Here is a 13595-nt window from a genome sequence, read left to right on the forward strand (position 1 = left end):
CAGCATCCTCCAGTCCTCTTTGCGGTCCTCTCCCTTCTTACTTCTACTTTCCACAACCCAGGCCGTTGCTGCCGGGACCCCCACAGTGTAGCCCCGGTTCCCCACTCCGGGTGGGTGCAGACGATTCTTCTTTATGGCTGCGTCCTAGGCCCGCCGCTCATAGATTGTATGGTATCTACAGCCATTTGGAGCACAGCCACTGGGGGGATCTGTCTGCACCTCCATACCAGCAGGTTTCTAGAGGTCCAGATGGCGTCCTTGATGGCGGCGAGAGTGAGCCAATCCCTGGCAAAGTCGTTCCGAGACCTGCTCGAGCGACTCACCCCGTAAAGCACGTACTGTGCATCAGGGACCTCCCCTGCTGGCAAGTCCGGGAATTTTCCTAGTTGGTCGGCCATTGTCCACAAGTCCTCGGCAGCGCTGCACTCACAAAAAAGGTGCCTCACCGACTCCTGGGCGCCACAGCCAGGTCGAGGGCACGTCGAAGTCGCTGACATTCCTCGGTGGTGCATTACGGCTCTGACTGGGAGAACCTCTTGAGCCACCATCCATGACAAGTCTCGTAGTCTGTTTGGGAGGGCAGGATGATTCACGTTGTGCCAAACCGTTGTAGGTTCGCCAAACGCAAGCCCCCGCACAAGACTTACTGTTGCTCGCTCTTGCACAATAGCAATAAGGGCCCTGTGGTTTTGTAAAGTGTGACTTTCTTGTGTTTCTAAATCAAACTTCTTTAAAAAATCCCGAATAAAGAGATGTGTTGGTGGCAAGTTAAATGAAACTGGAATCAAACGATTGTTTGGTACAAGCTTTAGCTTCCGCAAATATGAGCCCATCCAGAACCGGGTCATCGCTTGACTTTTCGGGTTGTTGGGTGGGCCCACAGCGTTTTGGAAGTGGAGAGAGACATATTTGCTTCCCAGGAAAAGCTGTAGATCAGGCACTCCTTTCCCCCCTTTTTCCTTTTTCTTTTTCATTGTATCTCTTTTTATCCTTTCCCACTTTGAGCCCCAGACAAAGCGAAAGATGGCTCGGTCCAGTTGTAACAGCACGTTTCTTTTGGGCATAAAAACTAAACTGATTGATAAAAGCAGTGGGAGGATGATCGCTTTGATGATTAGGACCTTCCCCTCTATTGTCAGTTTTCTTAGTGACCAAAAAACAAGTCTTTGCTTAACTTTCCTTGTCACGTCATCCCAGTTGGTCTCGCCTCCTCCATCTGCATTGAATTTTATCCCTAAGATTTTCTGTTCTGTCTTTAACACCGTCAGTGGGAGTCCTGCCTTTTCTGTCTCTTTCCACGTTCCATAAAACTTCACTTGTGACTTTTCTCTATTTAGCCTTGACCCAGACGCCTCCCCAAACAGGTCAGTCAAGTCAAGGGCTCTTCCAACGGATGCGCGGTCAGTACATAAAATATTGAAATCATCCATGTACAAAACACACTTGGTAATTTGTCCCCCACTTCCTGGGATATTGATCCCTTCGACAAATCTATCTTTTCTTAACATTTGTGCCAAAGGTTCTATGCAAAGAACATAGAGAAGTGGAGACATAGGGCAACCTTGACGCACACCGCAGTTGATCTCGATTGCTCCTGATAAATTCCCGTTAATCATGAATTTGCTGTAAATGTCTCGGTATAGCAGCCCCACCCACTTGATGTATTTTTGGGGAAAACCACATTTTTCTAATACCCTGAAGAGGTATTGGTGTGAGACTCGATCAAAGGCTTTTTCAAAGTCTAGGTTTAGGACCGCTAGTCGCATGTTTCTGTCTCTCGCATAACAAATGGTGTCACGGATCAGCATGAGACTGTCACTGATCTTCCTTCCCACGATAGCACAGGTTTGGTCCGGATCAACCAAGTCTCCCAAGACTACAGACATTCGTGTTGCCAGAAGCTTGCTGAAAATTTTACAGTCCACGTTTAAAAGCGTTATTGGTCGCCAGTTTTTTAAATCAATTTTGTCTCCTTTTTTGTGCAATAGAGTAACTATCCCTATTCTGAAACTGTCTGGCATGTTGTCTCGACTGGAACATTCGTTAAAAACAGTAATCAGATCTGGTGCTAAAATATCCCAAAAAGTCCGGTAAAATTCGAGGTTGAGCTCGTCCTCCCCGGGTGATTTGCCTTTTTTCATAGTCTTTATGCAATCATTCAGTTGGTCTTGGGTAAAGTCCGATGTTAAAAAGGGGTCTTGAAACACTGATCTTGAAATATGATCTAATACATGCCCCATTTCATTCTCATGTGTTTCTTTCTTTTCATATAATTTTTTGTAGTAGTCTTCAATTAATTTGTTTATTTCACTACTTTCCTTTGTTATTTGCCCGTTTTCGTTTTGAAGTTTAAAAACCCCCTCACTTTTGCTCATAATTTTTTTAAAAAAGTAGCGTGTACATTTTTCCCCTTCTTCTATTTCTCTTTCTCTGCTTCTTATTATGATGCCTTTTCTCTTTATTTCCGCCAAAGCGTTTAGTTCTTGTTTGGTCTCTTTGATTTCATCATTAAAGTCCATCCCCTTTTCTGTAAGGATGAAATAGCGTTGGAGTCTTCTTTGTAGTCCCGACATGCGTTTCAGTTTCTTGTTTTTTCCTGCATTTTTAAAAAAGGTCTGTGTTCGTTTCTTTGTCATTTCCCACCATTGTGCTCGTGAATCATACGAGTCTTGAAGGGTCTGCCAGTCTTTGTACAGCTCCCTGTATTGTGCGGCTAGAGCCTCATCCTCTAGCAGGGAGCAGTTTAACTTCCACAGACCCTTCCCAACAGTCATACCTGAAGCAAATGAGAGAGAGCAGGACAGAAGCAAGTGATCCGAAAAAAAAACTGGAATTAATCTTGCATCACTCAATGCCAAACCCCTTGTAAATATGTAGTCTATTCGAGAGGCTCTGGCATTGTCACTACTGAACCAGGTGAAGCCCTCCTCTCCTGGATGTATGGATTTGAAACAGTCTACCAGTTTAAATGTCCGGCACATGTCTTGTAATAAAGTTGATGTTTTATCTAATTTAAACTCCTCATCGGTCCTCTTTCTATCCTTCCTACTTAGGATGCAATTAAAATCTCCTCCCACGATTAGTGGTTGATGGCCAAGCATATCCGAATGGATGTCCTCTAAGAGTTCGTACCTGAGTTGTCTGTCGATATGGCCGTATATGTTAATGAGGTTAAAATCATTCCCTATATAAGAAAGTCTTGCTAAGATTGCGCGTCCGTCTCTCATCACAGTACTCCCCTTTATGATGAGTTGAGGGTTGTTTATCAAAATGGCTACCCCATCGTTACGGTTTTCATTCGAGCCACTCCATAATGACGGATATGGCCAAATCTTTTTTAGAAAGGGGATGCAACATTCTTGTAGTAAAAACACATCCGTTCTGATAGTTTTTAAGAACGATAAAACGCTATGAGCCTTAACCTTTGATCTCACACTTCTCACATTGATAGTAGAGAATGTAATGTTTGTTCATAGTTGTTGTTAAAGTATTCAAACTACTTGGACAAAACTGGGGGATCCGAGTCCATTCTTTGGTGATCATCGAGGGTGTCACCTGTGTCAGACACATCACTTAAGAGCAGTAGCTCATTTGGAGACTCACCGGGGAAAACTTTGGAATCCTCTGACTCTCTGTCTGTGGTTCCAGGTCTTTCCCTTTTTTCTGGGTTAGGGGGTGAGCCAGAGGACCTATCAAGGGGTCTCTTACTTCCCTGCCCACAAGAGGGTCAGATTTTTTCCCTCCCCGACTTCCTCCGTCTCAACTTCATACAGTTCCCTTGTGGGTTTTTTCATCGGCAATCGGCTTTCTTCTAAATCTCTTCTCTTTGTTTCCGGTGTTTTCACCACCCCCAATTTTGTCTTACTTTTACCCCTCTTTCCAGTGCCCGTAGGGTTTTTTGGAGAGTCGTTCGCCTTTTCGATTTGTTTGTCTTTTTCAAATCCCGGTAGTGGCATAGCAAACAATTTTGTTATTTTGGACTCTCTTCCAGGCCCTTCCTGATTAATATGTGTTTTTGGAGTGACAGTTGCCTTTTCTATTTGTTTGTCTTGTCCAAATTCAGGTATTTGATGAAAAATCGAATTAGAATTTTCAGTTCCTTCTGACTCAAATTTGATTCTTTGGTCTCTCCTCCAGAGGTTTGGGGTGTATTTTCAATTTGTTTGTCTTGTTCATTTTCTTAGTGCATTTCTTGTTCATCTTCATTGGGTATTTCCATAATTTTATTCATTTCCTGTTCATCTTCATTGGGTATTTCCATAACTTTATTCATTTCTTGTTCATTTTCATTTTGTATTTCCATTACTATATTCATTGCATTGTTTTTGTTGTCTTTTTTCATTTCATTGTCTTTGTTACATATATTAATTTCATTATCTATGTTGTCTGACATCATTTCATTGCCTTTGTTGTCTTTGTTAACTGCCTTCCTAGCTTTCAACTTGTTAGCAAACGATTTCGGGCAGTTTCTATAGAGATGGTTCGTTTCTCCACAGAGACTGCATTTTCTGCTATTGGTGCATTCCTCAAAGGAATGTCCAATTGTCCTGCACTTTCCACAAAAAATTCCATCACATACCTCAGCCAGATGCCCATGCTCACCACATTTACGACAGAGTTTCGGTTGTCCTTGATAGTGGATAAAGCCACGGTTTTCCCCCAGGAATATAGTCGACGGGAGTTGTTTCAGTCCCTGAAAGCCCTGAGGATCTTGCCATTCCAAACGTTTTTCTCAACCCTCACCTTCATAGCCTGGCCTTTTATCGAGCAATATCTACTCAACAAATAACAGATGTCTTCAGCATTCACCATTTCATTAAATATCCTGACAATAACTATCTTGTTAGCATTATCAGACAGCTTCTCCACTGTAAATCCAGAAAACTGGGGCCTCACCCCCTCAAAACGATTCCAAAACTCTTGATAAAGAGCCGCCGTTACAAAACTTACATCAAAGCCTTTGCCAGAAGGCAAGTTTATGACGCAATGTAAGTCCTCCATTTTAAACTTCAGAATTTTATCAAGAAACTTGTTTATAAAATCAAGTCTTGACATTCCTACATCTTTGAATAAGAATCGTACGCAATTATGTCTCCGCCCGCTGGCATAATGCCCGGCCATGGCAGGACTCTGCCGAAGGGAATTCCCTTCGCACGCGCACGGCCAATTGAGGAAGCCTTAGATAAATATCCCAACAATTTCCTAAAAAAAAATCTAGCCACACAATCTTTGCAAGGGATCAAAACATCTGCAATTACTCCATTTAAAAAGTAATTCAGTGAGTTGAGATTCTACCTTTGCACTTTAATGGTGAGTGAGCACTCACCACATTCTGCCTAACGCCCTGGAGACTTAATGCACAAAGAGCGCGGTCATTTTTTGCACAAAGCCTCGATCATCTGTCCACGCTGGCTGAAAAGAACAATATTTTTTCGCTGGGTGAGCTGTTGTGATTTGTTCATTTATCGTGCACCAGTGTTCCAGTTGGTGTGTTAAAACACTGATCCTTCCTCCTTTCCGAGGCGCGGCGCAGACATGCACTCAGGAAGTAAAGGAGGCGGGGCGTTACTGTAAAGCCTCTAAATAACACAGAGCGCAACTGAAAATGTCTAAATTTCACCTAAAAATCATTATTATTTAACCGTGCGCTCGCGTGTCACTGGTAAACCCCTTGCGTGCCACCGCTGGCACGCGTGCCATAGGTTGCCGACCCCTGTTATAGACTCTGTGCAACTGGCTTTTGCAGGTGTTCTGGTAGAGTATGGTAGACTGAAGGACACCTGGAAACAATAGTGGGAATGTACTGAATTAATGGAAACCTTGAAACTTCGAATGAATACAGAAAGTATATACTTCATTTAAATATGTGGATTAGGTGCATGCATAACGTGATTATCAATGTAATTTGGCCTTGAATAGATAATAAAATTAATAACACTGGAAAATGTATGGATCTGTGATTACATATTCAGTGACACATTTTATTCATCTAACAATGGAAGGATGGATGGATGATGGATGGACGGAAGGACGGAAGGACGGACAGATAGACGAATGGACGGGCATCAACTCAAATTGCCACTTCATGATTGTGTGCAGACGGACAGCATCGAGCAGGCAACAGATGACCCAGGCCAGGAGGAAGTGGTGCAGCAGTGCATGGCCAACCAGAACTGGCTGGAGGGCCTCTTTAATTCCTTCATGGAGCTGATCAGCCTCAGTGGAAAAACCTGAGCAAGGCCAGTCAATGAATGAATCAATAGCCTTTATTGACTATATACAAGTATACCGGATTTGTAGGGCTTTTCCTTTCAGTGCAAACACAGAAAAGCACTGAGTGGGAGAGCTAAGAGCCGCAAAACAAAATGGAAACTACCTGAGAGACCTCACTACGGAGGCGTTGTTGTTGTTTTTTTTTATTTAAGAAGAAGGTGAAACACAAATCAGAGGTAAGATTGGGTTTAGATAATCAAGCCCCGGAAGTATTTAAGCCCGACACAGCCCGAGCCTGACCATTTGACCAATGGCTAAGCCCCGGCCCCTTTGAAGATTGTTTGAAGAGTGCTATGGTCAGTGTCACAGGAGCAGATGTTTGGCAGGAGGCAATCGATGCTTTGTCGGCCCAGAATGATCATATTTCATCTCATCATCATTGACGGATATTCGTAAGAGTTGACGGGACACTTTCAAGGCCATTTGGGCCATTAACCAAATCGTCAACATGTTCTTAAGAATCTCTTTAGGGTCTGAAGTGCTTCCACCAGAAGGCTTCAAAACAGGTTTTAATGATACAAGTGTGTCCAATCACTCCACATTTGTACCTAATTAGCCGGACCCTTCATAAGGACATCTTGGACAGCACCAGTAGACAGTGGTAGACCCAAATGCAGGCAGCTTGGCAAGGTGCTCAAAAATAATATTTAATTACAAAATCCTCAACATAGTAACAAACAATTGGTCAACCTTATCAAAAAAACTGTCTGAAACAGAAAACAAAAAACAAACCTCAGAAAGCAGGATGACTGCAAAAAGGTGATGGTGATATTAATGGTGGAAAATGAAAGTGGAAAACGAAAATTACCCCAACACATATGCTGTCCAAAATATCCTGTGAAAGGGTCTAGCTAAGTAGGGACAGGTGTGGAGTACCTGTCCCAATTACAAACTGACCCTAACAAATCTAGTGCATCACTTTATGAGAGAGAGGGACAGAGACACAATGTAGAACAATAATGGATAATACATTAAAAAAGGCTGCCTCTTTCTCTCTCTTTCTCTCTGTCTATTTTTCGTCTGTTGTTTTCTCTCTTTTTCCGTCTCTCTTTTTCTTACTCTTTACTCTGACTTTTTTTTCTTTCTCTTTCTTCTGTCTCTTTTTGTATCTCTTTCTCTCACGTTCTCTCTCTTTTGGTCGCTCTAGTCTCCCCTTTTCCCCCATTCTGTCTCACTCTCTCTTCTCACTCCCCCCTCTCTCCTTTTTTAATCTTTTTCTTTCTCTTTTTCTATGTCTTTCTTTCTTTCGTTGTCTCTCCCCCACCCTTTTTTAATATATTGTTTTCTCCCTTTCATTCTTTCAGTGTCTTTCTCTCTCTTTTACTCTGTATTTCTCTTTTACTCTCTCCTAGTTTTCTTTCCTGTTTCTTTCTCTCACTTTCTGTCTTTCTCCCTCTCTCTTTCTGGCTCACTTTCTCTTCTTTGTCCTTTTTTAAAAAATATTTTTCTCCTCTTTCCTATTTCTCTCACACACTCTTTTTTTCTCTCATTTCCGCTTTCCTATTTTTACCCCCTTTCATTTTCTCTCTGTGTCTCTCTATCACTCTTTTGTCTCCCTTTTTCTTTTCTTATATATTGTAAACGGCAGCGCGCATGAGTGCAGCAGCTCTTAGCTCTCCAGGCCGGCATTTGTTTGTATTTATTTTTGTATGTCTTTTGTTGCCATACTGCAATACTTATATTTTTTCTCCCTTCATTGGTCTTTTTATTCTATATTGTTTGCCAACTGGAGTGTAACTCGTTGTTTTATATCCTTGTATAAATACAATGAGAATAAAGGCGATTCTTAAGAGACAGGTCGAATGTAAAAATTCCAATTCTGGGCCTGACCCAGCCCAAAATTCAGGTCGTGTTCGGGCTTTGGATCTTACTTCTGACACAAAAATGCCAATGTCAAGAACATTGCTCGGTAGTAAATTTTGACCTGAATGTGAAGGGTACTACGGGATCAAAGATGATTTGGGTTCCTTGCATAAATCTACGAATGCCTACTAGTTATGCACACACACAGACGAACACACACTGTATGTCATTGGTACTCATAATGAAGGACTGTATTGTTTATACAATGACGTTTAAAAAAAAATGCCCATCCTAAAGGGATCGATGGCTGTAAATATTTTTGGGAGTATGTTTTAAAGAGGTATGACAAAAAAGAACCACATGTAGTGTTTGCTTCGTCTATGCAGGTAAAACTCGGTTTCACATGACTATGTAATAGTCGCCTTGTTGCAACCTGCCTCAGTCTGAGTATTTATTAAATGAAGCTGTTTTATTTTTGTGTGTGTTTGTTCTTCAAAAGACAACCACAGAGAGAGAGGACTTTATTCGTGTTAGAAACAAGAATTACAAAAAAAAAACCTTTCTTAAAGGAAGTGTGACATGAAATGATCCAGAAGACAAAATGTTTGTGTTTCGTGTGTCCTTTTTATCTCTCTGTTTTGATTGCTGTTTGTCATTTGATCTCCCGAAGGATATTCTTGCAAAGCATATTGTTATGATTTGTAAATAGTGTACAGCTTCTTCATTTCCCTACCAACTTCTTCTGTACATGAAATGCCTGTATTTGACTAACATGAATTAAAAAAAAGTTCCAAAGATTTGATGGAAGGGGTGTCAAACTCACTTGAGCTTGGGGGCCTCATGTTGGAAGAACAACTCTCAGTGTAGTACAAGAGAAGGAATTTAGAATTAATTCAGAGAAAGAAAGGGAGAAAAAAAGAGATAAAAGACAGAAAGAGAGACAGAGAGAGAGACAGAGAGAGAAAAAGATAAAAACGGGGAGAGAAAGAGAGAGAGAGAGATAAACAGAAAGAGAGAAAAAGGGGGAGAAAAAGACAGAGGGAGAGAAAGAAAAAAGGGGAGGGAAAGAGAAACAGAGAAAAAGATATGGGGGGAGAGAAAGAAAGAAAGAAAGAAAGAAAGAGAGAGAAGAAAAAGAGACCAAGAAAGGCAGAAAAGCAAATGGAATGTAAATGGTCTTCATTTATGTGGCGCTATTCACATCAATGAAGACCTCGCAAAGTGCTTTGCAATGTGCTTCACACATTCTCCTCATACTGAACACCACAAAAACATAAGAACTGATGCTGGACTTCAGAAGGAATGTCCTTTGTCTTGTAGTGCAGTTTTACATTAAATTCCTTAATTACGGCCACAAAATCTCCACAAATAAGACACACGGGTTTACCGGCAATGTCAGTGAACATAATTTTCTCGGCCATTGTGGTTTTTAGTATCTGAGTATAATTTGAATGTTATCAGGGTTTCATAGACCCCGGCCATTATAGTAAATGTATATAAAAGGATTTCACGGGCCGGATATAATTGTACGGCGGGCCGGATGTGGCCCACGGGCCGTGAGTTTCACACCTATGCACTAGGGGGATATGGCTTCGACAGACAGACAGACAAACAGCCAACTACCTGCTTATCGGGGGCATTAGGGATTTCGCGTCTTGCCCAAGGACACTCTGACATATAACAGGAGGAGACGAGAATCGAACCTGCGACCTCTTGATCCCAGACGAGCGATTTACCAACTGAGATACTGCCGCCCCGAGAGCAAAGAGAGACAAAGAAACGGAAGAAAGAGAGAGAGAGTTAGGCAGATATGAATAAAAAGAGTAAGAAACAAAAAGAGAGAGAGAGAAAAAAAGAAGAAAATGAGACTAAGCAAGATGGAAACAGAGAGAAGAGAAACAAGAAAAAGGGAGTAAAGGAGAGAGAAAGCAAAATAGAGACAATGAAACAGAAGAAAGAAAAAGATAGGCAGGCAAAATGGACAGAGAGTGAAAGAGAGAGAGAGAGACAAAGAGAGAACGAGAAAGAGAGAAACCAGAGAAGAAAAAAGGCAGAGAGAGAGAAAGAAAGAGAGATACAGTGACAAAAGAGAGACCGAAAGAAAGTATGGAAGAGAAATTAAGTGAGGTGGAAGAGAAGAAAGAGGGGAAATGAGAGAGAGGGACACAGAGAGAGACAAAGAAGGAAAGACGAAGCTGGAAAAAGAGAGAGAAAAAATATGAAAATGAACAGCGAGGAAAAAATATAAAAAGGGAGAAAAAGGGGGACAGAGAAAGATCAAAAAGATAGAGTGAAAGAGCGATAAAGACAGACAGAGAAAGAAAGAAAATGATAGATGAAAAAGAGAAAGAGAGAGAGAGAAAAGGCAGAGAAAGAGAGAGATAAAGTTTGACAGAAAAGGAGAAATAAAGAGTGAAAGAAAGAAAGAAAGACAGAGTTATAAGGAAAGAGAATGAGTAAAAGAGAAGAGATAAGAAAGAAGGGAAAAAGAGAGAGAGAGAGAGACCCTTTTTTGATAATGTCACAAAATACTGCAAGCGATAAGTCTATTGTCATATTTACTTCACTGAGCGAGAGAGAGAGAAGGGAGTGCCTTACGCTGTTTGCAGTATTTTTGCCCACCTCTAGCCCTCACCGAATCAAATTGCTCTGAATGGTTGGCTGGCGTTTTGGGTGCTTCTTGACTGTTTACTGTGTGTATTCAACATAAATCTTAAAGGGCCAGCGCACACAACTATTTACATGCTTCCATTATGTGATATTATTCGCAAGTACAATATCAGTTTTCACTGCTACCCAGACGACACACAACTATATCTTCCGTTGGAGGAATCTGCCACACTAAACTGTGGAAATTTGGAGGTTTGCCTCACTGAGATAAAAGAGTGGATGTCACTCAATTTCTTGCGTCTTAACTCTGAAAAGACCGAAATGTTAGTCATTGGTCCATCTAAATGCCGCGACTTGTTTTCAAAAACTGCTGTGAACATAGACAAATGTTACATCACACAGAGTGACTCAGTTAAAAATTTAGGTGTCATATTTGACCCTGATCTATCCTTTGAAACGCATGTAAAGAAAATTACTAGAACCGCTTTCTTCCATCTTCGTAACATTGCTAAAATTCGTCCTATACTGTCTCAGTCGGATGCGGAAATTATAATTCATGCGTTTGTTACCTCCCGTCTCGATTACTGTAATGCACTACTCTCCGGTCTCCCGAAGTCCAGAATCAAGTCTCTTCAGCTGGTACAAAATGCCGCAGCGAGGCTTTTAACTCGGACAAAAAAGTCCGATCACATCACACCGATTTTGGCTAACCTGCATTGGCTCCCAGTTAGCCTTAGATGTGATTTCAAGGTTCTCTTAGTATTATATAAAATCATACATGGACTTGCTCCCTCTTATCTTTCAGATCTGATTTCCGCCTATGTCCCAGGCCGTAGCCTACGCTCTGAGAGTGCCGGTCTTCTGGTGATCCCAAGAGCAGAGAAATGTTCTGCTGGTTCGAGAGCGTTCTCCATCCGGGCACCGGTGCTGTGGAATGCTCTTCCCCCTGAGATCCGATCAGCAACCTCAGTGGAAATGTTTAAATCTAAGCTTAAAACTCACTTCTTCTCTATAGCATATGAATAACCTACTCTTCTCGTCGGCTCCAGAGCAGGGGAATGTATAATAATAATCTGAAAAGTAGTCTATGTAATCTAGTGTAATAACCTGTGAAGCCCTTTGAGACTCTTTGTGATTTAGGGCTATACAAAAATAAAATGACTTGACTTGACTTGATAACTAAAATTGACGGCAAGGCCATACTAGTTATATATATTTTTAAAAAATGTATTGTAGACTGTCATGATTACTGATTCGGGGCACCTGCGACTGCCCCGTTGGTGCCAACAGCCCTGGTCGCTGATTGACTCCCTGACTCTTTTTAAACCCCCGTCTTCCAAGAGGAAGCTGTCAGACCGTTCTGCGAACCTATGGTTTCAGCTAGGCAAGCTTTGTACTATCCGACATTCTCCTGCCCCGTTTTTGCTGCCTGATACCTGTTGCCGACCTGTTTCTGCCTTGCTCCTCCGTCCCGGCCATCGACCTGTTTTGCCGCTGTCTGTGACTACTCTCGCTCGACACGGAACTGCCACTTCCGCGTTCCTGCCATCAGCTACCCGTGACAGACGATCATCGGATCGTGGAAGCAAGCACTGCTCTCTTTCTCAATAAAACTAAGTAAAACGAACGCTATTGGGTCCTGTCTCAGCTTCTGGCTTGTGACAGAAGAAAGTGCTAGGACTAACACCCTTATTAATTATGCCGTTATTAATTATGTCGTTGCACAACAGTGTAATTTTTACAGGAACAGTATAGTCAAACTTTTTATTTGTCCATCGAAACAACGCCGTTACCATTACTGGCGGTCAAAAGTGGTGCAAGTTTATGTATGTTTTATGTGTGTTTTTACATACGTTTTCGTGCGTGCATTTACGTACGTTTTTGTGTGTGTTGAAGGATTTTATTTATTTGACTATAAGGGATTTTGTACGATCAAATACATATTACATTTAAATGCAAAAGATATTCTATGACTGAGCTGTGGGGCGAGGTCAGTGCAACCTTGTGAAGAATGATGTTTACAGAAAACAGCAGGAACTGGGACAAAGGGATGATTTGATAATCAGCGCTTTTTGGAGCAAGAGGGGCCTTTGTGACGCTGGGGTCCAGACATCGAGGCGACGAGGTGGAGCCCACTTGGGCATTCCTGGCCCGCCCATGGGAGGAGCCGGCACGCCAGCTTGGGAGAGACGTGGGTCAAGAGAAGATCGAAAAAGACACAAGATCGAGGGACAATCGAGAGAAAGGCTCGACAAAGACTCGAGCGACAATAATTCGGGTAATTCGATGGAATTCACTTAGTTTATTATTTAAGAAATTAAATCTGTCCCCATGAGGAAATGCCGATCTCTTGTCCGTCTTTTCACAAAAAGAAACGAGCATGCATTGTTAGGTGAATGAAGGTTATGTTTGGTTAATGGAGTCAGATAACTAATTCGAACAATTTGGTAAACGGTACATTTTAATAGTTTATTTCCTAACAGTGTTTAAGTGTGTTTTGTGTGTTTACACACGTTTTTTTTTCGTGTTCTTACGTACGTTTATTTGCGTGATAAAAGTTACAAACAATCGTTATAAAAGTAAGATTGAAGCACATAGTCACAATGCAAAATAACGCATGAGGGCTCTTTGAACTCAGTTGGGCATTATTAACACGTAATAGAGAAAACATTGAAATTTCAACTTTTCTAAGGACACCTCAAACTATGCACCCCATCTTTAAGCTTATCCTGAAAATAACAATTAATATGAGGGTGGTTGAGTTGAATTTGAAGGTGCATGAGTACCTCCAAATGCGGGCTGGTTACACCCATGGTTTCAAGTACAACAGCATGAAGAGAAAGGCCTTATTGGAAGGATACCTACAATGATTTGGAACAAAGAAAATGTTGAGTTGGTGTGCTAAAAGG

General features: G+C 41.7%; 1 protein-coding gene across 1 annotated transcript in view; it reads left to right on the forward strand.

The window, feature by feature from the left end:
• LOC148373227 (proline-rich protein 12-like) overlaps positions 1-8873 on the forward strand; it is a 58824-nt gene extending 49951 nt beyond the window's left edge. Inside the window, exon 16 of the mRNA XM_088336840.1 lies at positions 6100-8873. Coding sequence (XP_088192966.1) covers positions 6100-6234 — 135 coding nt within the window. The 3' untranslated portion in view covers positions 6235-8873. The remainder of the gene's footprint in view (positions 1-6099) is intronic.
• The last annotated feature ends 4722 nt before the right edge of the window (positions 8874-13595 follow it).

This window comes from Urocampus carinirostris, chromosome 1 (genome assembly GCF_059441175.1).
Source record: "Urocampus carinirostris isolate Australia breed hairy pipefish chromosome 1, RoL_Ucar_1.0, whole genome shotgun sequence".
NCBI classification, from domain to species: domain Eukaryota; kingdom Metazoa; phylum Chordata; class Actinopteri; order Syngnathiformes; family Syngnathidae; genus Urocampus; species Urocampus carinirostris.